Source organism: Diadema antillarum, unplaced genomic scaffold (assembly GCF_040938485.1).
Source record: "Diadema antillarum isolate AM-2024a unplaced genomic scaffold, OU_Dant_1.0 seq00000565_RagTag, whole genome shotgun sequence".
Taxonomy (NCBI): domain Eukaryota; kingdom Metazoa; phylum Echinodermata; class Echinoidea; order Diadematoida; family Diadematidae; genus Diadema; species Diadema antillarum.
In genome coordinates, this window is record NW_027271504.1 from 2,403,674 (window position 1) to 2,427,033 (window position 23,360).

General features: G+C 39.2%; 1 protein-coding gene across 1 annotated transcript; it reads left to right on the forward strand.

Annotated features, from left to right (window-relative positions):
• The first annotated feature begins 1,849 nt into the window (after positions 1–1,849).
• Positions 1,850–22,299, forward strand: LOC139735166 (proline dehydrogenase 1, mitochondrial-like). Its single transcript, XM_071645926.1, has 12 exons — positions 1,850–2,220; positions 4,836–5,044; positions 6,175–6,203; positions 11,652–11,801; positions 12,774–12,838; positions 14,399–14,595; positions 17,144–17,225; positions 18,020–18,112; positions 18,382–18,528; positions 19,270–19,544; positions 21,081–21,169; positions 22,115–22,299. Exons 1-12 carry the CDS (start codon positions 1,918–1,920, stop codon positions 22,297–22,299), a joined length of 1,824 nt encoding a protein of 607 aa, XP_071502027.1. The 5' UTR covers positions 1,850–1,917.
• Positions 22,300–23,360: the final 1,061 nt, after the last annotated feature.

The following is a 23,360-nucleotide window of genomic DNA, read 5'->3' on the forward strand; positions in this document are numbered from 1 at the left end:
TTCATGATTCCAATTGTTGAATTCCAGATTTTGTTACAAACATGATACATAAATAACAAATATCTAAACACAAGTGAAAAGTTCCTGCATAGATAAAGTTATGCGATTTTTTTTTTTTTTTTGGGGGGGGGGGTATTTTTCCTTTATCTTATGATTTCTTACATGTAAATAACAAAAAACAAACAAAACATGCAACTCTGTTGCTGAGACGAAATACAATGAACTGAAGTTTCACTGACATCGTACATGACTATATGAGGGGAGTACCAAAGAAATAATAGGGATATTACGATAGGACTTATAAAAGCAACATCTGTGGTGTTTGAATGTGGAATGTAGGTAGGTGGTATGGGATAAAGAGGTGAATAGATATAATATACATGTGTGGTTAGGAATTAAAAATGTAGACAGAAGAATCATGTGTGTTTGTTTATGTGTATGTGTCAGGGGCCATGGAACCAGGGGGGCTCTGCAGCCCCCCCCCCCCCCCCCCCACACACACACACACACACACACTTTTTGTTCATTAAAAAAAGAGAAAAAAAAAGAAAAAAAATCGGGAAAAAAATCACAACTCCCATGAATTTGCATTTCCAAAGATTCTGCCCTTTCATTCTTCCCGTCTAAGGGGGTGGGGGGGGGGGGGGGGGGGGGGGGGGGGGCGGGGTGGGGGGAGGGCTTGACCTTGACACCCCACCCCCGGCTGTAAAACGTTCCGCGGCCGTGTGCAGAAATTTGGTGCCCTTCGAAATGCACTCGTATTCTCGAGAGCATACTGAGTAAGCCAAACAAACGTAGCACCATCCCCTCTCACACCCATTTTGTGGACCAATCAGCTCGTTGGAATGGCGAGGATGATATTGCAAGTCTAAAATACAGAGCGTCGATGGATGGTCAGCAGCACTCAGAGTATTTTTGTGATCGTTTTTGTACCTCAAAAATAAATCATAATCATCTTTTTAACAATATCCATTTCCTGAATTATTCATTGTGCTGTTTTTTTATAACAGGGATGACAAAACTCATAGTAATGCAATGAAAACTTGATTTGACATCCTGCGTGCAAAAACTAGCTGTCACTGACGTCATGCACTCAATGAGATGATGAGGCTAGCTAGGCAGCAGCGCAGACTGACTTCCATTGATCCGAGGGCGATGTGTTTATGATCTGAACGAACGTACCGAACGCACTGCTTGCCAATTTACTACGACGCGAGACGTGCCGAGTGTCTGGAGAACGCATCATGTCCAGCTAGGTACACAGCGTATCTCAAAAATAAAGGAGAAATAGTTTATATTCTTGTAGCTGCAACGCACCGAAGAGGAGCATCTATCAAGTCACTCGTGCTTGTCGAAAGACTGTCGGAAATCTACCGGCAGGACTCAACTCAAGGACTGACCCACTGCACATACTGTGGCACTGTGCATGCAGTACAGTAATTAGATGCGGATGGCGCGATACGCGACTGGATCTGGACGGCGGGACGGTATGTGTGTACTCTTCGCGCATGTATTTGTTATGATTACACAACTGACCATTCACGACATTGTTCGCGACATTTCACATACATTGTAACGTGGGAACAAGGCATTCATTTGATATTACTTGGAAATCCATACGGTATAACTGGTAACTCACATCTTTTGAGTAAAAACAGAAAAGAAAAAAGAAGTAGGTAGATTGGAGTTACGACATTTCCGGGGTGAACTGAAAACGTGGTTACCACTTGCCCGGTCCCCTCGCCTCGCTCGGCTCGGTCGGTGTCGTAGTCGTACTCGTACACACATTTGTACTAGTAGCCAACCATAACCAACGGCAAAATGGCTTGCCGTGTGGTGTCTCTTTTGCGACGTGGATGCGCCCTGCCCCAAACTTTCTGGAACCTTAAACATGGATCTGGAATTTTACATCCGTGTATGAGAAGTACAGACTCTAACATCAGGCTGAGATATAAGAGCGTTCCCGCCACGAACTTGGAAACAAAAGTTGAACTCGACAACAGACGTGAAGGTCAGGGTCTTGCCAACGTTGGAGTTGAAGGTGATGTAAGCAAGGAACAAATTCAAGAACAAGCCCAGGTGGATTGTACTTCTCAGAAGAGCCTTTCATTTTCTTGTCCTGTCACCGCATATCGGAGTAAGACAACGGCAGAAATATGCAGAGCAGCGCTAGTCTTGAAACTATGCCAGTTCGAGTTCCTCATAAAGCACAACAAAAAGGTGATTATGCGTGACTCGCTCCTTTGCTCCTAAGTGCTGTGTAGGCTGTCAAGGGTAGATTCTAGTAGTACTTAGTAGGCCTAATTCTAATATTAAGCAATTTGAATAAATGTACACCAGTCACTAGATGCAAGATGAAAAATCATGCAATTACGCAATACCAAGTCTTCTTCTTCTTCTTCTTCCAGTCTGGTACAGTCCGCCTCTGGCGTATTATCGTACCTTGTGCTTCCAAAGAAATGGTATTGGACATGGCCGGAGAACATGTGCATGTGGTTATGGTGTGTCCCCTTCCCCCCGGGGAAAAAAAAATGCAATGAAATTTCTATTGAAGCTAAACTATATAGGTGGGCATTGCCTGAACATACTGTATATTGGTCACTATTACTGTTTTTTCTTTATTCTGGCGTTGTTTTTGTTTTTTATGAAAATCAAAGCAGTGGATGATTTCAAGTTCAGTACTTGCGCTGTTTCTGGTGCATGTCAGATCAGATATGGTGTTGTAACTTGTTATCTCCCAAACAACTGTCCTGAATATATGAATTGAGCTTTTAACATGTCTTTAAATACACCACGTCTCTACTTATACACCACCATAGGCAATACAGTACAACCACTGTATACTGTAGTTTATGGGTAAACTCGGCCTAGCGGGTAAACTCGGCCACTTGTAATGCGTGTGCTGGGGGCCGAGTTTACCCATCCCATAACTACGGTAATAGGTTCTAAAAGGTATAAAAGATTAAAACACAAATTATAAGTATTTGAGACATGAGATGAAGAAGGATGAAAATGCCAAAAATCTCTGTAAATTACTGGCATCTCCCAAACACAAAAGATCCACATTTTGTTCACACCAGCACTATCAAAACATGAAATTGGAAAGAAACAAAAACAAAAACTCATTTGTACTTTCTGCTTTGTGTTTCTCCCCTAATAGATGTAGTGTAAATCCAAATTAATCAAATTAATGTTCAGCATAAAGAAAGACCTGCCCTCCTATAATCAGCCATGAGTCAATAGATGACTACTTGAGGAAGAAAATGGCACTGGTACAAGAGTTTGATATTTGAATAAGTGATATCCCTTTCCTCGTGATTAAAATCGTAGTACAGCTGTGTAAAATGCTTTTATCGTACCTCAGCAATGGCTACTTTCGTCTTGAGATCCAAAGTAATGGACACGGTGGTATTAGACAATGACTGTTAAATGTATTGTTTACCAAATCACATGACTTTTATTGTAAAGTTGCATACATAAATGTAAAGAGGGTGCTGGAAAAGTGTGGCTTGCATGGGATTTAGTGGGTAAAGCAGTTCATACATTGTACATCTCACAAGATTCTATGAGAGATACCAACCAGAATGTTGTTGGATTGGTTTTATTAATGTCTTGATTATGTTAAGGTTACTGGGACAAGATTTGTGATTTCCTATTAGAACAAAACAAGTCAAACAAGCAGACTGACCAAGCAAACAAACTGACGATTAATGCAAATATCAACACAAAAACATCTACAAGTAGATCTATCATGAATTCACCCCAGGCTGATCTTGTGTAAGCAGCTATTGTATGGCAGTTATCTCATTCAGAGATTAAATTGTAAGTATGTGTATGTCTGCACAACTGGTCTTATCATTGCACTGTTTGTAGTTGGGGGGGGGGGGGGGGTCCAGTCATTGTTTGCTGATCAGAAGGGAAGTGTGTGATGTACAGTATATGAAGCACCATCATTTCTTTCTTGTTCAGCTTAAATCCAGGCTCACAATACAGTTGTACATGTGACGTGAAATACCAGGTTGTAGGAAAAAGAAGTGTGGTCATTTGTTGACGATTTTGTTTCCTAGAAATTAATATCATGTCACAATTAAAGTGACAATAGTCCCACTCATATTAAAAGAAAAATGCATTGCTGCTGTTAGAATTATCCTACAGAAAATTACAAAATTACTTGGCAAACTGCATTTTGGGATTGAAAGAATGATTTTTTTGTTATTCACATGTAGGGATGGACTTGATATAGCCACTTGATGGCAGTAGACACTGATTCATAGTGGGATCCTATCAGGAACAACTTTTGTGTCATAAACGCCAATAATTCTCAAAGCAGGAGATCTTACACTGTACATCCCTTTAAACTTTAATCACTCCATGGGTCTGTTGGACAATTCTTTAATACATTGTACAAGTATACGTACATGTGCTCTGAATTTAAACACAAAATATTCTGCTCATTGATGAGATTACACATTAGTGTTGTTGACTCAAAAACTAAAAGAGAAGGAGATCTTTGAAAAGTGCTTCAATGGTGGCCTATGGTGCAAGTTACTTCGTAGTTCGGGGAACAGTCTGTATGTATACAAATATTGGACTATATTTAGGGATGAGTAAAACACACGTTGGTTTTATATCAAGTCACTACTTTGCAGTCAAGTGGGTACAGACAAGGAGGTAATACTACCTCTTTGGTACAGTTCTGAAAGATGCCATATCAAATGCAATGTAGGAAGTGATTGGGAAACTAACTGATGTACACATTAGATTCTGACCCATTCACTCATACAGAAAGTATCGGCTTTCTCTCTCTGCTTTTTAATATCAAATTTCTTCTCCAGCTTTTGTCCCTGTCTAGGAAGATGCTGGGCAAGCGGCTATTCGAGGCATTGATGAAGGCCACTTTCTATGGTCACTTTGTAGCTGGGGAGGACCAGCCTTCTATTCAGCCCCTAGTGGCGAGGCTGAACCGCTACGGAGTGGGTGCCATCTTGGACTACAGCGTGGAGGAGGACATTCCACACAACAAAGCTGTGGATGTTGAGATGGAGTAAGCATTCTTATTGGTCTTTGTTTCTTTGAGTTTGTTGACAAACAAATATAATCAAACCTTGGAGGCCTCTCTCTCTCTCTGCCATCTCCCTGACCAGATGAGCTGCATGCCGTTCCTTGTATTGGTGGCATTGTGGATGATATTGTTCCACTATTTTTTAGTTGGTGGGTGTTTTTCAATTGCCTCGTATTTGCGCAATAATTGGTGTCTTGGTTTGGGGTTTGATAAAGTTTTGTGATGAGCATACATGAACATGCGAAGAACAGTTGTGTGTCGGCCCATGTCTAGATAGTAAAGAGGTTCAGAATAGTAATGGCTAGATTTAACCGAGGTAGGACTGTATAAGGAAGCATACCACGCTCAAAAAATACCCCTGAACAAACAAACTAACAAAGCAAAAAAAAAAAACATGAAAAAAAAAACCACAACTAATGGCTGTGATGAATAGCAAATTTCATCAAAGTAAATAGCCTTTTGAATGTTGCCAGAAAGAAATTAACATGTATACAAATACCATTTTTGTGTTTGCACAGGCAGGCGTGCATAGATCTGTCAGTCCTTATAACTTCTTTCTGCTTTGGGATTTACTTTGAAGGAATAAACAATTCCACTGGTGTATGCTTTAAAGGTCTGTTGTAGAATTAAACAGTGAGTGACATGCTTCAAGAGGTTCTGAGTAGCTTGTGGATTCAAGCGAAATGCTCTGAAAGCCCTGTACTCCTTAGTATCGTAGTGTACTCTCAATAACTTTCCACAGCTTTGAGTTGCATGTATACGACCACCAAACACACACACGACAGGTAGACCACCTAATTAAGATGCTGGTCAGGTTTTAATATTGGTGATGTTGACAGGGTCAAAAGTCAAAACGTCACTGAACTTACAGTGTACATCGTAAAACACTCTGCTCATCCTTTTTGTAGTGATATGCAGCCGAGGCATCACTTTTGGTTTTCCTTTTTGGTTTGTGCCCATGAATTGTTTTCAGCTGTATTCTGCCTTTACCTAGCATTATAAGCTGCTCCAGCAATTCTTGTAAGATTCACTGCTCACAGATCAGCCATGCAGTGATGTGTTTGTCAGGTGAAACGTAATAGTATTCTTCCTTTTGTCTTCTTTCATTTCAGGTCATGCATATCCGGAGCAGAGGGAGAAGGTTTGTATTTCTCTTTGTTCCTGTCACTTTATCCATAAAAAGCTCCTTGAACATTCATGCAGTTAAATGCGCAGAAAGAGGAAGGCAAGCTGTGTTGTTTTTTTGACTGCAAAGGTTCTGTACAATACAGTTATAGTGAGTACTGTGGGATTATTTCATGTGTGGACCCTGCATACAAAAATGAGTCTATTGCAGAAATTTGCAAAGGGCGACTCATTGTACTTAGTCAAGCATGTTGAATGCAGGCTTTGTTTGAAATGAATTCACCAAATATACCATGCAATGAGAGACTGTGGCAAGAATATCACAGCACCAAAAAAAAAAAGAATACTGTTATTTCTGTCACTGAGTTACACTGTATCCATGATATCACTAGTGGCTTGAAACAGTACCTGATATACAGTACATGTGTACATGTTTAATATTCCTCCAAAAATAAAAATAAAAAATTATCCCAACCATAAATGTCACAAAGTCTAATCTTGGTCATATATGATTTACACAGTGGTCCATTAGGCTGATATTGATATCAATGCTTTACACATGGTATTGGTACATAAAAACTCCAAAACATTGATAAATCCATATACTTGATGACATGTGTGTGTTGTGTAGTGCACTATGCCCTGAATGATGCTATGCAGACCAATTACTGCACAGCATATTATTGGCAATAGAGTATATAGATTACATCTACTAGTACAATCTCCTATGCTTCCTCACCATTGTCTATGTACAGTAAGGCATATGGTTGTCAGATTTTAGACTGGTCTCAAAATTTGCTTTTTGTTGACCCATTTTGGTACCCTACAGTTGAATGCATGACACTGTGTGACCAGATTTGCATGTGATTTGCCTATATTCATTAGAGATGAATTCCATCCTGATATAATGTTGCTTTGCATGAAAATAAAAGATTCAGAAAAGTAGAACAGTGAAAAATGGGGAACAAAAATAAACATTTTAAAAAGCTGTGAACTCATACTTAGAGACCAAGGCAACTTGGAAATTGTGTGTGACATAGGGTGTGTTTATAAGATTTTTCTTCTGGCCAGAAACAGTGTTTTGAAACACTGTTTCTGGCCAAACAGTGATTCTAGCTCGAAAAAAATTCTTATAAACGCTCGCCGTGATTTGAAACAGTGTTTTGAAACACTGTTTGTAAACGCACAAAATAGTGCATTTACAAACAGTGTTTCTGTAGAATCAGTGTTTCAAAAATCTTATAAACGCAACCGCGATCGCAAACACTGTTTATAATGACGTCACAATGCCTTGCGCGCACCCTGTTTGATCTTATGCCGAGGAAAAACTGCGCAGAGTGAGTTGCGCAATGGCACAGTTTGAGCGAGAGCCCCAACACACTCGGAGAAAAAATCTTATAAACGCTCTCCTGACGAAAGTGTGATTTGAAACAGTGATTCAAAACAGTGATTCTAGGCCCACAAAATCTTATAAACGCACCCATAGATGTTAAGAGTAATAGGTGCTTGCGTGTACAAATGCAGTTTAAGTTCTGTCTGTGTGTAAATATTTTTTAGAAAAATGAAAAATTGTGAAATTGTGAAATTTTGTGTACAAAACAAATGGAGAGCTGCTCAACAATTACGTCACACAGAGTTGCCAATTGGTCTTACTTTTTATACTTATCAGTTCATATGATATAACTTCTTTTATCATACAAAGCAACATACCGGTACATGCTACTGTAATATTAGGATGGACTTTCCTTATTTTAAAAGTCCCCTTCCTCCTGGCTTCAAAATTATACACATAATTTATTAGCTGCATCCTCAAAAGAAAACACCAAATATATAAAAATGAGAAAAAAATCCTGCAATTTTGCCCATTTCAAAAGTTTTCTTTTTATATGTATACATGTATGTGAGTGTTTGTGTGTGTGTGTGTGTGTGTGTGGGCGTGTATGTTTGCATTCATATTCTCATTCACGTGTATTACTTTGCCATGATGGCACGCATTTTGCTTGATTTTGTTCCTTTTCCTCGTTTGCCGCAACCCTTTATTTTTCCCCTACAATATTCAGAAATTGAAGCTGAAGCTGAGTACAGTAAGAAATGTCCAGAGCACTGCATGTTTTGTTTTTGATTTCACACTATACCCACAAATGCTGCAAACATGCTAGTTCTTTGCCTCCCCTCCACACTACCTTTTTTCTTTTATTGCTTCTTGTGTGTAGTAGATCATTTACATATGCTTTAATGCACTACTGTCAAAGTGGATATTTTCGCATGACTAATTTTTCGCGCTTGACAGTGCCAGAAGACTTTAGCGTGTTTTTAATTTGGCGGAATCAAGACATCAGGTACTGGAACATAATAGCACGCAGAAATATTTGCATTAACTTCTCGTTGCGCGAAATGCGCGAAATTTTCAACACCGCGAAAATTTCCACTTTTACAGTATTTCTATGACTATCTCTCTGGCTAACAGCTCTGTAACACAGTATTTGTATGTTATGCAGTGATCAAACCACTGGAGAGCCTTTTCCAGTGGGAATGGGTGGAATGGAGTCAGGGAGAAAGCCCTGCAGTCTGTGCTGTACATGTACTGTATACGCTATAAATAGCAAGTCTAATTTTTCGCGAATCGGGACTTTCTGACAATTTTGCAAGTGGTTAAATTTGTGATTATGGAGTACATTACTGAATGGAAAAATGTATGCATTCACGCCATATTTTAAAATGTTTTTAAATTCACGAATGGCCCCTGACACGCAAAATTTGTGAAAATAGAAACCTCGCAAAATACAACATGTATTTGTCGCATATGCATGTAGTATGTCACAAAGAGATTGGCTGGTGGAGCCAGGGAAGTTCCGTTTGTTAGCGGCTATTGCTGCAGCATTATGTCACAGTTAACCTGTTAAGGACGAGTCCTGAGTACACTTGGTCAGGTGTTATGGGAAATGCGTGTTGTAGTAAAATCAGTCAGTCCTCAATGGGTTAAAATGCCTCTCACTTTTAGCCATTAGCCTACCAAGTTTCAGAAACATTTCTCTCTTCTTTTTTTTTTTTTGGTGAGATATTGATAATTAATTCAGCTGGTTCCATCTAGTCTTTCTCCGATATGGGTTATGCCAAAAAAAAAGCTAAACAAAACAAAACAAAACAAAACAAAAAGAAATCAGAGTTGCCATGATTAATGGTGTGATTTCTCATTTCTGCACAGTGGTTGCAGCCTTCATATTTCATCACTCGTGACATTGATACTTTTTATTCCATTGACATTTGCAAGTCACCTACAACAGGAATAGTTTCTGGTTTCCTGTGGGCTTTTTCTGAGCGCTCACCGCGAATAGGATTTTTGTCAACATGATCATGATTTGTCAATATTGTTAGTTAGTTTGTTTTTATTTAAGATTTTGCGGGGGGGGGGGGGGTGTTTTGAACAAATGGTAGAATTCTGCCAAGTGTTTTGTGGGGACAGTCCCTGTATGTGTACATGTATGTATGATGTGTACTGCACTTGTGTAGTGTTAGAGGATGTGTACTGCTGAGTAGGAAAGGATGTTATGTTTTCTGTCATTAATATGACAGGCTCTTTCTAATATGTGCATAACATACAGGTCTATAATCATGCAGGTCTCTTAACGGTGATACATCTTCAAGCATATTTAGATTTCTGATAGAGTTTGTGTCACAGTTGGTATGAGGTCTGCCTTGAATACATCTCTTTAGACTGATATTGGATCTGTACTCCTGTATTTTCCTGAGATATGTAGATGTCATGTTGTAGCTTTTAGGTTACTGACCACATTAGTACTGTCTCACACATCATCAATATATAATGCTATTTTCTTTCCTTGTGCTGGGGGGGGGGGGGGCTGGATGTATCCTCTGCATTTTCCTCGCATATACTTTGGGAATGGATAGAGAAGAATTTTTACCCCAAGAGTAAGATTAAAAAGATGAAATAAGTGAAATGGATTAGTAAGAACATTAACAGTCAAAATGGAAAGACAATGAGAATATCAAGCATGTTTCAACACATTGAAGGCTGTAAAATTTGGCAACTTTTAGCGCATTTAGAGTAACACCCTGAGTCGTGTGGCTGTGCTAAGAGTGCTTATTTGTTAAATTTTGTTGTCATATTTGTATCTAATCAAGCCTCCTAGAGTACCTAGGTATATAAACCTGAAATGCATTGAGATTACCATATAATCACAAGCTTGTTTATGGTGCCCCCCCCCCCAAAAAAAAAATGATTAAAAAAAAAAAAACAAAAACAAAACATATGATTTCCGTCAATATCTGAACATGTTGGCTCTGATTTTATGCTGTAGTCCCAAAATAATGCACTACTTGGGGTAAAAATCTTCCTAAGCTGCAGGTGATGGATATCCTCTGGCTTGAGTTTTGGTGATTTTGTAGAACTTCTCATCTTTTCTTCTCTGACTGTGTTCCTTCTTTGTCACTTTTGTGAAGATCAGTCATACCACTAGGGTATCTCATATTACATTAGAATTAACACCTTTTTGGCATTCCATATGCCATGAGCCAAAAATTGATCTCGTATTTATAGTAGATTTTAATAGCTTCACCTGTGAATGTTACATGCCCTGTGAAGCTCTTTTATGAAGTATATTCTAAAACAAGAAACAACTTCAGACACTATAGGACAGGGACATATGATATAATACATTACAATTGTAACAACAGAGTAGAAGTGCAGTTGTAAGTTGACTTGACAGTCAACCAAAATGATTCTGACTTAAACTTTGTAGAAATCTGTAAAGTCACTATACAGTAATCATTTTTCTCAACATATCAGACAAGTTGCATTTGGAAAGATGTTGAAGGTAGAATGGTTAACAAAAATTCAGATATTTCTATCGATCACCTGGTTAGCTGGTCCATATTGTGAAGCATACAGCATTTAATCCATTATATCATGGTTCTGGTGATGCAGCGAATGTCTAAAAATGCTGAAAACGTCATTATGATGATAGTTCTGAGTCATACTCAATGTTCAAGGTTTGATGGTACTGTAGCATAACCAGCCTTATCTGGTAAACCAGAGATGGCATGGAACGGTATCACTCTTTTTTTTTCTTTTTCTTTTTTTATGATGGTGAGGCATCTTTCAGTTAATCTGGTGTAAGATGATACCAGTTAATCCTGTGATATGAATATCCTGGGAGAGATGGGATGATTTGCCAAATCAGATATTTTGCTAAATGAGAGTGCTCTCACATGTTGAACATTTTACAAGGACATTAAAAGATGTGTATTGACTTGAGTGGGACCTGCATTTGCAATCCAGAGATATGCAAGGGAATGGTCTGACCTCAGGTAATCTGGTTAACAATATAATCAGGTAACGAAATAGATAATCCACTCTACACAGCAAACCTACTTGATGTGTAGCATTTTCAATGATGATTCAGAAAAAAAAAAGTGTCATTTTGGTTGTTGGCCTCTCCCATAGATGAGAGCAAGCATCTGAGACAGTTCCAGGCCCATCGCGAGTTTGGAGATCGCCGCGAGGGCGTCTCCAGCGCCAGGACCTACTTCTACACTGACGAGAAGAAATGTGACGACAACCTAGAGACCCTGATGAATTGCATCAGAGTAGCAGGTGAGTTTGACAATGTTTAAGGATCTGTCCACCCTCCTGCTTTAATCCCCCTCCCTTTACCTGTTGGGCCCCTTGCCGATGACTTCCAACCCTCCCTTTTGTTTTCTTTGTTCTGTGTCCCTAGCCCTCCCCTGACTGTTCTTGTTGTGTGTAGTCCTTATAATAATGTCATTGCTTCCCATGCCTGTTTGTCATTTTGCCTCTGACGAAGATTCTGCTAGCATGGAAAAGTCAGGCCCCTTTTGACTTATGTTTAATTGTACTACATACCTAGGGTTATAGTGAGATTCTGCATTGCTATCTAGTTAGTTTTGACTGTCTGTGAGCCACATTCGCACCCCGACTCCTTCAACAGCTTGCCAACTTCACATATTTTGATCAAATGCTAACCGCTCACAAACTGATCAATAAGTAGTGTTATGGCGTCATAGCCGTAGCTTTGTTCTAAAAAGGCATGCATGCGTTGCAGTCTCAGCAATGAGGCACACAGGGGGTTTACACCGTGGCAAAAGAAGAGTTCAATAATGAATAGAGTAGAATAAAAGAAAAAAAAACTAGAAAAGTACTTGGAGAGTGCAGACATCTGCCAAGCTGCTCATTCCTTTCCATATTGTGATTTTCCATTGACAAAGAATCCTTCAAAAATTCGAAAAATTCCTGGATCCCCACAGTGATCTAGATCACTACCCATATTGATTCGTCTGATCCATGTGTCACTATCAGTTTTTTCCTGAAAATTTAATCTCAATCTGTTCATACCATTTTGAGTTATATTTTACAAACAGACAGACAGACAGGCCAATGCCCGAAAAGATATAACTTCCTTGGTGGAGGTAGATATCTTGTATAATAATACAAATTATTCCCATAAAAGAGGGGAGGGCCATGATGTTACTCTGAATATCAGAATCTGCAATACATCAGTAGACAACACCGTATTCTGAATATAATATGTCTTTATGTTGTAAATAGGTGCAACATCAGACGATGGTTTCACTGCTATCAAGCTGACGGCGCTGGGAAGACCTCAGATCTTGGTGAGTTTCAGACTCTTAACCTGTCGAGGACGAGTCCCGAGTATACTTGGGCAGGTGTCTATGGGAAATGCGTGTCGTAGCAAAATCAAACCATCCTCAATGGGTTAATGCTTCTCAGGTTGTGACTATTAAAAGTCCCAGTCTGCCAGGTTGAAACCTGTCCAGGTGTCCATTTTTATTGTGCCTATTGATAGCCTTAATGTGTCAGAGATAATTTTAGACACAACTGAGGAAATTTGATATGACTAAGTCAATGACAGATGAATGGCCAGAAAGAAAGAAAGGAACAAACAAACAAAAACTGCAGAAATGAGGGAACTTGCATTCTCTGTATATGCTGATATTTTAAGTAACATGTAAAAGAATGATTTACAATAGTAGCTCACATCTGGTTTTGCTTTCTTTGTATGTTTGTATATTGTTTTTTGTGGTTGAAATAAATTAAGTGCAGCTAGACTTTGATATGCCATATTCATAAGGGTAGAAATTGAAGGTTAATCCAAAGCATGATAGAAATAATAACTCATGACTACTAGTATATGGGGGAGAGTGAAAGAATTAAGAATACAAACAAACAAACATTTAATACATTGTCAAGTGGAATTAAGTGACGCATGATGGTACTTCTGTTGGCATATATCATGTCAATTTTGTCATTGTAAGAGGGTATGCAACATCTGTTTACTCTCATTTGTATAAAGATTAATCGTACATGCATCGAAATTTGTCATCGTTGCAGCAGTGTAACGTGGAAAAAATTGATAGATAGCACATTAGAATTAATTCATTCTTGCGCCAAGTTGTTTTTTTATTGCAACTGATTGACAAATTGTCCTAAATTGATGCAGAGAAGCACCGCTTATTCAGTGTTGTAGTATAGTACTTTGGATAAGAATCATACAAATGTATTATATACATAACCATTGTATACACACATACTCAGGTTGGGCTTGAACCAACAATCTCCTGATTACGAGACTGGTGTTGTATCTGCTAGACTAACAGGCTTCCACCTCATAGCCGGTGTTGGTTCTTATCCCTTATAGTAGTAGGGTTGGTTTGAGTCCAAACCAAGTAAATATGCCCATGATTTTTATCACGGCTACTATGCTACAACACTGAATAATTGGTGCTTATTTATATCGATGTAGGGCAATTCATCCATCAGTTGAGATATGGATTCTGCAATACCCACTGTAGAGCAAGATATTTTCATGGCATCAGATTTTTTGCGAATTGGAGCCAATGACCTTTTTTGTGGCACAAAATTTTGGGGAATTGGCATGAAATTTTTGCGAATTGCCACTGGCATTCAGTGCATATATCGAAGTAGAGAACTTTTGCATGCATTTTAATTTCACGAATCTTGGCTCTCGCAAAATTCACCAAATTAAAATGCACGCAAACATTATTTATTTGACATATACCAGGATCCATGACAGTTACCATAGTGTCCATGAGAATGAGAGAAACACAGTTTGCATGCTTTAGGGTAAGTCTCTGCAATGAACCTAACCTGAGTCCCATCTTTCCCTTGTGACTCTTTTGCATCGTGTCCAGCTGAATCTGTCGGAGGTGATCACACGCACCCGTCAGATGTTCCTGAGGATGATGGGTGAGGAGGAGGACCAGCACGTCGACCTCCTGTCTCACCTCCTGACCCGGGACCGCTTCGTCTCCGAGCTGGAATTCATGGGCATCACCTCGCGGGACGAGTGTGGACAGTGGTTCACGTGGGTCGACGCCGACAAAGATGGGTGAGTGGTGCAGATCCTTGAATTGAATTGAATTGAATTCCACATCATGGGGTGAAACACCCTGACTAGCAGAGTTGCATGGTTTTCATAGGGGTCCGTGACTTTCCTTTCAGGAAGGGGAAAGGGGCAAAGATCAATGTGATGAAATGTACCAGCCAATGCTATCCATCTCCTATGATACGGCCCATTTCAGCTTGTCCATCAGAATTCATTGTAAGAGATGGTTGCGTGAACTCTGAGCATCTAGGTCAGTGCTGCAATCTTGTACTCATCTGTTTTTTGTTTTTTTTTCATGTCACCAGTTCTATTTGAATACCACAAAGTTTTTGTATTGACTCAATTTTCCCTTTTTGACGAGTGATGATTGACAATGACTATGAGCCTGTGATACATTGGCAGAAGGTCTTTGTATCTTTATGTGTGTGTGTCTGCACTTACCCATGGTGGAAAATGAGGACATACACATGAACTTTACATTTAAACCAAGGACACCCAGTGAACCGAAGACGTCCTCGCTTCACAGACCGTTCCAGACAGTGCTTTTGTATGTTTGTAGGTCCTCGATTAACATTACTGTAATAAGTCCGCGGTTGTATGCTAATATACGAATGAGTCCTCGGTGGACCAGATTCATGTCTTCGATTTCCACCATAGATGCGTATATGTGTGTGTGTGTGTGTGTGTGTGCGCGTATGTCTGTTCATGTCTTTTTGTGTGTGTGTCTGTATGTGTGTGTGCATATGTGTATTCACAATGACAGATGGTCTCTGTCTTTACTGTCTGTCACAAACACAGTTTTACTTGCTGTATTGTGTTTACATACTGCCATCTATATTTCACATCTTAGTGATCTGTTTAGTAAGAGTTGATATCTGAAGGGCATGTGAAGTTGGGACAAAGGGAAAGGTAGACAGTACGGCAATACTGCTACCGTTCTCTTGGAACACAGTAAAAACCCATATAGGGCATGTGATCCCCTGTTGTGTGATGTCATGCAGGAGAAAGCTCTGTCATGTGTGTGTGTGTCTTTTCTGTCTGTGTACCAGTGTGTGATAAGCTCTGTTGTTATGCAAGGAAGTGTGTACATACCAGCTATACTGACATATTACCATTTAAGCAGTATAGCTGCAGACTGGAAGAATGGATAGTACAAAATAGATTGACCTCTAAAGGATGGCTGAGAGAGATTAATATACCAGTATTAGATCAAGATTAAAATGAAGAGACTGGTTAAGAGTCTAGCAGATTGTAGTGAAAGCTGGGTGATACTTTGATGAAGCAGTTGTTTACATTTTTAGATGCACTGGAATGTACATTTAAGAGCAAAGATGTCTATTTCATGTACAAATGTATAATGGGTATATGGCATAGATATATCTTTGCTGGGGTGATAGAACCTTGTATCTCAAATTTTGGTGAAAATCACTCTTCTGGATTTATTGTCAGATAATCAGTTGAGTAATGTCCTGTCTAAATCTTTGATAGCAGTCTTACCCCCCCCCCCCCAAAAAAAAAAAGCCACCTTGGCATGTCAAAGAAAAGGCGATCCCATTTCACAAAGCGCTTTTGGCTGCCATGTTTTTTTGCTCTCCTGAACATTTGACATTGTTGAGATACAGGGTTTTGTCACCCCAACAGTGATATTGTTGTGTATTGGGACAAGTTTATTAGTTTACAGAAGTATATTCAATGAAGTATCATGGCAGACAGTTAAGTATATTTTGGAGAGCATTGTGAGAGGTGTTTGGGAGCGATCTCCTCTCTTTGAGCTGCAGATTGCAAGTCCTTTCCAATGATACGTTTCTCTTCATACATTAAATGATACACATTGGTTGACATACATTGTACTATGAAAGGGTGAATGGGGTGGAGTCTTCATATTAAGTAAGGGTTTCCAATTGAGCAAAACTCTAGTTGTAATAGAAACAAAGGTGGGACTGGTTTTAGAAAAGAGGTAGTATTCTTGGATTTAGATTCATCAACAATTCTAAGTAACTGATGGGGAAAGGGCAGGATGTTTGGGTTTGACTCAACCTGGTTATGAATTAGATGGCTAGATGTACAAGACTTTTGTATACTGCAGGGATGATAAAGGTCGTATGACTCACTGGAGGTGGAGCAGTATTGGTAGGGGTCATTGACTGGCTGGAAGTGAAGTGACATATTCGGTCATCATAGTGGATTGGAAGGGGATAGTGACTACTTTGTGTATCATTACACAACAATCTGATTAACAGATGTAGCGCTTCCCATGCTTACTTTTTGAGGTGTAAATTGGCCATCAAAATCAGGATCAGACAGGGGAAATGTGAATGCATACATGGAGCTGTCATTTACACACATTTAAGTTTGAAGATGTTGTGGTTTATCACATTATAGTCATTCTTGCATCACCAAGTATTTTTGTGTTTTTCGATGTCAGTTTTGAAATTGTTGTGCCTTTTAGCTGTGTGAAGCAGTATGCCAAGACATTCTTGCAGCATTATGAACATGGTAGAATTGTATGTTCTTAATTCTGTTTGTTTCTTTTTTATTATTGTCTTTTTAGCTGCATTGACCTGCTAGACTGGGAGTGCCTTGTCCAGCCTGACCTCAAGCTGTCTAAGATCCTCAAGGCTCCAAGACTAGAGGTATGAGGAACTTAAAAGTGCACACTGTTTGGGGGAGGGGTCCACAATCATGTTAAGGTTGACTTTAATGAGTGAGTAATATCATGCATTTTCAGACTTTCTCATGCTGTGATGAAGTACTGGTAGTGATAACAGTCACATGTTACAGTTGGGACGATGGGATGACATCATCACCTCAGATATCTCTTGCAGCTTCATAAGACAGAACTATTCTTATGGAGTGAGTTCCCTTTGAAGTTTGCCTGATGTGTTTTATCTAGGCATACTGTTGTTGGTGAGCATGGTGGTTGGAAAGAGGAGATTCTCAAAGGACATGTGTTTGATAGACGACATAGTTTGACAGGATGACCTGTAGGGTAAAGAAATTACAATATTAGATTCACAAGAATGATCCAACACTCAGCTGATCAGTGATCAAAGTATCCCATTGAGAAAGATATCTTTGAAGTGTTCCATAAAGTGGAAAGAATGCAAAGGATTGTGCTGACTCTTTTATTGAAAGTCTTTTAGGTAATTTGATATCAACTTGTCAACTTGATGTGTATGTGTTTGTAGATAAATAAATAAATAAATGAATGAATAAATGAACAAATAAAAAAATATATAGTTATCATCATCATCATCATCATCTGGAGAGCATAGAACTACTGCCAACATTTTTTTGGGTGCTAACAAATGGACCCAGAAGGGCTGCCAACATGAATGGAAGGGAGGGGACGACAGATGCCGATTCTCCAGGCATAGTAATCCAAACCTTGTTTGTGTTATTTTTTTTTGTTTTTTCAATAATTCAGGGAGACAAACTAGAGCTCCTCCAGTTCACCCTGACAGAGGAGGAGGAACAGCAGATGAAGAGGATGCTGCAGAGGGTCAACGAACTTGCAAAGGTAAATGAACTTTTCCAAATGTTCATCCTACGATCCTGAAGAGGGCCTTCCCATGTTGTACACTTATCTACTCCTACCCCATTTCCTTCAGAGAGGGAACACGAATGTCATCCAATACTTCAATAATTTCCACACTTCAGGGAGTGACTCTCTAATTCATTGAAGCTCCTGTCATTGATGGTATATATAAAAAGAATAGGAAAAAAAATTATATTTAATGGATAACCATTAACTTCAGATTTCAATTAAAATATTAATTTATTTCATAGTGTGCTCGAGACCAGAATGTCCGTCTGATGGTGGATGCGGAGCAGACCTACTTCCAGCCAGCCATCAGCCGCCTTACCATGGAGATGATGCGGAAGTTCAACAAGAGCAATCCCATCATCTTCAACACCTACCAGTGCTATCTCAAGGTAGGCCGCATGCCACACCCGTTACTTACTACTGGTACTCCATTCTTTGTGATCATGTTGTAGATGACATGTGTTGTCTGTTGATATTTCTGAAATCATACAGCTTTGTGTTGTGACTATTTGTCATACTTTGCTGACTGTCTTGCATCATTGTAATGGCCTCACAGTGGTTAAAATCTTCAAAAGACACATACAACTTGCCCCTTGGATGCCATGTTTGTAAAATGCTTTCCTAGGTACACAGTTTGGTTATCAGGACAATCTGTGATGTGAAAACAAAACCAAACCATATTTAATGAGATGGCCAAAGTACTCTGTTGACAGAGATATAATGGATGGAGACAAATTTCAGTTGTCAACATCAACAGAGCTACCAACACTCCAAGATTTGCATTTTGTGTGAACTCGATATGAAGACCAAATTCAGATCTGTATAGAAAATAAATATTGTACGGAAATTGGTCTTCACATCTTTGTGTAATGGCATTATTGATTTCATAATGGGAGGAACTAAATCACTTCAAAATCAAAGAGGAATCATTAAGATATAAATTTGTTATTTGTTTATTTGCATATTTTATCATTCATTTGTATTTATGAACTTTCATATTTATCATTTATTTATCATTCACTATTTTTGTTTTTATTGGTAGAATATATCCCAAAATCTTGTCAAGAGGCCTACTTGGTTCATTGGTTTCACTTAACATGATTTTTCAAACACCTCTTGTGACCCACCAGCAAACATACAACACCATGTGTGTCGACTTGGAGCTAGCCCGGAGGGAGGACTTCTACTTTGGTGCCAAGCTTGTACGCGGCGCCTACATGGACCAGGAGCGCAAGAGGGCGGCAGACATCGGCTACGAGGACCCTGTCAACCCGACGTACGATGCCACCAACGAGAGCTACACACGCTGCCTGGATTCGGTGCTGGATCTGATCCAGGCCGGTCGCAAGATCAACATAATGGTGGCCTCGCACAATGAGGACACTGTTCAGCACACAGTTCAAAGGTCAGTGGGACTTTTAACCATTATCATATTTGTACAAAATGGTAGGCTTCAAATCACAGTTGTAGGTCATCAATTTAGCAGCCATAAGACTCCCTGCGAAAATTAAATCAGCGATGCTGAATAATTATAACTCTAGCATGGTTTAGTGCCAAGAATATAAATTCTCCTTTTTGAAGTCATTAACCCCTATTTAACTGGGCTATTTGAGACCAAGTTTTTACTGAGGAGGGGTCAATTTGATCCCCCCTTCAGATCTCGGCTGCTGATGGTGCGATTGCCGCAAAATTTTGCCTGAATATAGAGCCGGATGTCAACCACAAGATTACATGGTCATACAATACAAAAATATTAATTTTCTATTTTTAGTAAATTAATTACGCAAAATTATGCAAGAAATCATATTTTCCCCTGTAACTCCAATAAAAAGACTGAAGGATTGCTAAATTTATGTGTCAGAATTCCTCAAGACACATTAAACAATTATCTTGTAAAAAATTAAAAGATGAATTTTCGCGTGCATTCTAATTTTGCGAATTTTTCAAGCGCCAAGATTCGCGAAATTAAAATGCACGCGAAATTTCTTGTTTACACCATATGCATTGAATGCCAGTGGTAATTTGCGAAAATTTCATGCCACGAAAAAGGCCGTCAGTTCCAATTCGCGAAAATTTCGTGCCGCGAATATATCATGTTTTACAGTATGCAAAACATTACATAACATCAGAACGGTGTACCTGGACGTCACAAATTTGGTCTCAAAATGTGCGGGAGACTTCAATGAAAAAAGTCATGAAACGACGCGACAAAATCTTTGCGCGTTGCAGAATCGTGGCGCGAAACGTCGAGGGGTGGGGTCAATTTGACCCCCCCAGTTAAAACAGGGTTAAGCACATAAATAAATGATAGGAAAGTTTGTGTTCAGTCTTTTGGGACTGTTGTTAGCCAATGACATCACTATCTCATCTGATATGCATACAATTGTATGATTATGATTATGACTTGTATCCCTGATTTTTTAAACATGTGAAAGACTAAACAATCCCTAAAGTTCCCACCTTATGTCTTATCTGAATGAAATCTACACTGTTCTATGTGATTTTACATAATCAATATGCACTTCGAGTAGAGCTCACTTTAACGACTAGGCATCAATGACAAAATCCCTTATGCATTGATATTGATCAGACCTTTTTCTGTTACTTCCTTCATTTAAAGAATTTAGCTGTATTGGAATCCGTAAAGACTTATGAATGATTTCTCTTTGATGCTCTATGAAAAAAAACCATAACAAACTTCACACAGCTGTCTCATAGACAAAAGAAAAGATGCTTTTAAAAACTGAAATCAATTCTGATTTAAGACACTGATGCAGCATGCATTATGTGTACACAGCATGCTTTGCCTTATGCAGGCTCTCATGTACCAAGAGTATCAGGTGTGATAGATATAGTGCAATTTAATTGTATGTTATTGTTGTTGTTGTTATGCTGCAGAGGCAGCAGTTTTACCCTTCTTTTTGTTTGTTGTTTGTTACAGGATGCAAGATTTAGACATTGGTCCCAGGGATAGGCTGGTGTACTTTGGCCAGCTTCTTGGGATGTGTGACCAGGTGTCTTTTCCATTAGGTGAGCTCTAGACAACCTTTAACAACCTCCATTCACTATCATTAAAAGAAAGAGAGCACTCTGCCATGTCTGTTGAATCATGGATCCAACTTAACATGTACACGAGCACAATTGTGCAGTCTGTAGACTATGCAGCTAGCATAGTGTTTCTTCGTGTCGCATACATTGAGTTTATTCTATTGGAGTGTCATTCTGGACAGGTGTTGAATCTGTGCAAAGCCCTTGGGACTAGTGAGCTTCCCCAGGTTTTGCAGAGAGTTCTGCAAGCAGATTACTGTATGCGCCGAATATTTCGTGAGGTTTTTATTTTCGTGAATTTCACGAGTCAGCTGCTATTCGCGAAATTAAAAACACGCGAAAATATTGACTCTGATGCCAATATGAATGTAACGTACGCGTACACATTTCTCCGTTCAGTACAGGAATCCAAGATCGCGAATTTAACCCCCCCCCCCCCCCCCTGTAATTGTTATGGCAGCAACTTGTATGTTTCCAAAAGGTTGATTGTCTGCAGGCTGCCACTCATAGTATCTCTAGTTATTACAGCTTACAATGACTGCACATCTGTCTGTGAAACATGCATACGTTGTCTAATAAATAGATGTGACATGTGTTTGTTAATATCTTTTATGTAGTCGGCAAGGCATTGCGTTTTTATAGTGAATGAAAGGTTGATTATACATGTAAATGTATTTGTCATGTGAAGGAAAAGATCTAGTCAAATATCAAATCCATCATATATTTACCTTATGGTCCAACCAAGTTCTGACTACTACATATAAAAAAAAAAAGGTTCTGATGTCAAAAAAAGCAAAAGGAAGTCGTATCAAGTTTGAACAGACTTTGTAGTCATGACATGTTAGATGTTTTGTCAAAGTGTAGTGGTGTTCACTGAACTTGAAAGTGAGTTTCCCTTCTGTTCTTCCGTTTCGTCCCCATCAACAGGAGAGATGGGCTATGCGGTCTACAAGTATGTCCCGTACGGCCCAGTGGACGATGTGCTGCCGTACCTGTCGCGACGGGCACAGGAGAACAGCGGGATGCTTCAAGGGGTGACGCGGGAGCGCGAGCTGCTCTGGCAGGAGCTGAAGAGGCGTGTCAGGCAGGGGGAGGTGCTCCACCGACCGTGATCGTCTCCATGGCGACAGCCACAACCTCTTCCTCCTTCCGTGCATCGTCTCAACCGGTGATGGAGTATGCCAGTCACAAGAATTTGTGGCTCATTTATTCTTCAAAATTAGTGGGTCTTGAGTGATGGAGGGACTTTTAAAACGTGTTTGGGCCAACTTTCCACCTGACCTCTAGCTGGTGGAACTCTCACAAGAATTATTTCTGGTTAGAAAGATTGACTTGCTTTTACTTCCTTTGAACTTGTAGAAGACAACAGCATATCAATATTGGACACCATGCAACTTCTTGAGAATGAATATTTTTGTAGATAAATTATTGATACTACGGCTGTAATTCATTTACAATTTCTGTTTTTTATGTTGCACATAACCTCAACTGATGCATTGGCCTTTCTGCAGTGTGCTGAAGTCTGGAACGTGAATATGGCACTAGTTTTCTTGGTTTGATGGATGTGCAGTGAAAGATATTCACAGTATTTTTTTTTTAATTAGTATTATTCTGGGAGGTTACCAACTATTATCAAAGTGGAGTTATATGGCAATAATGCATATTGTTTGCCTTGACAAAGTTGAAAGTTTTTTGGCTCTATATTGTTATGAATCTCATCATACTGTCAGTCTACGCTCTAGCTATGAAACAAACAAAAAAATGTGTGAAAGTTTGAATTATCACCTTTAAATGAGGCTTTAACGTTGAAGACTGCATATGGAATCGTGATGTTTTAGCCATTTGTTATTATATTCATATCACTGTTATGTATAGTGACAAAGTCTATGAGAATATTTTGACTTTATTCCTGGCGTTCCATGTGTATGTGTGTGCAGACCAAGGTGCTTTACCCTTGTTATATTTATCCTCTTGAAGTGGTATGTTGATATTCTTTTTTACTGTGAAGGAACCCAATAATTATTCTATCATAATGTGTATTTTTTTAGTGATAAGATAATTTATTTGTGAGGTATGTCATGTGTGAGCTTGCATGTACTGAAAGTGGATGTGAACTAATAGCAATGTATGATACTTGAATGTTCATTATGTGCCTGTATACACGCACTGAGAC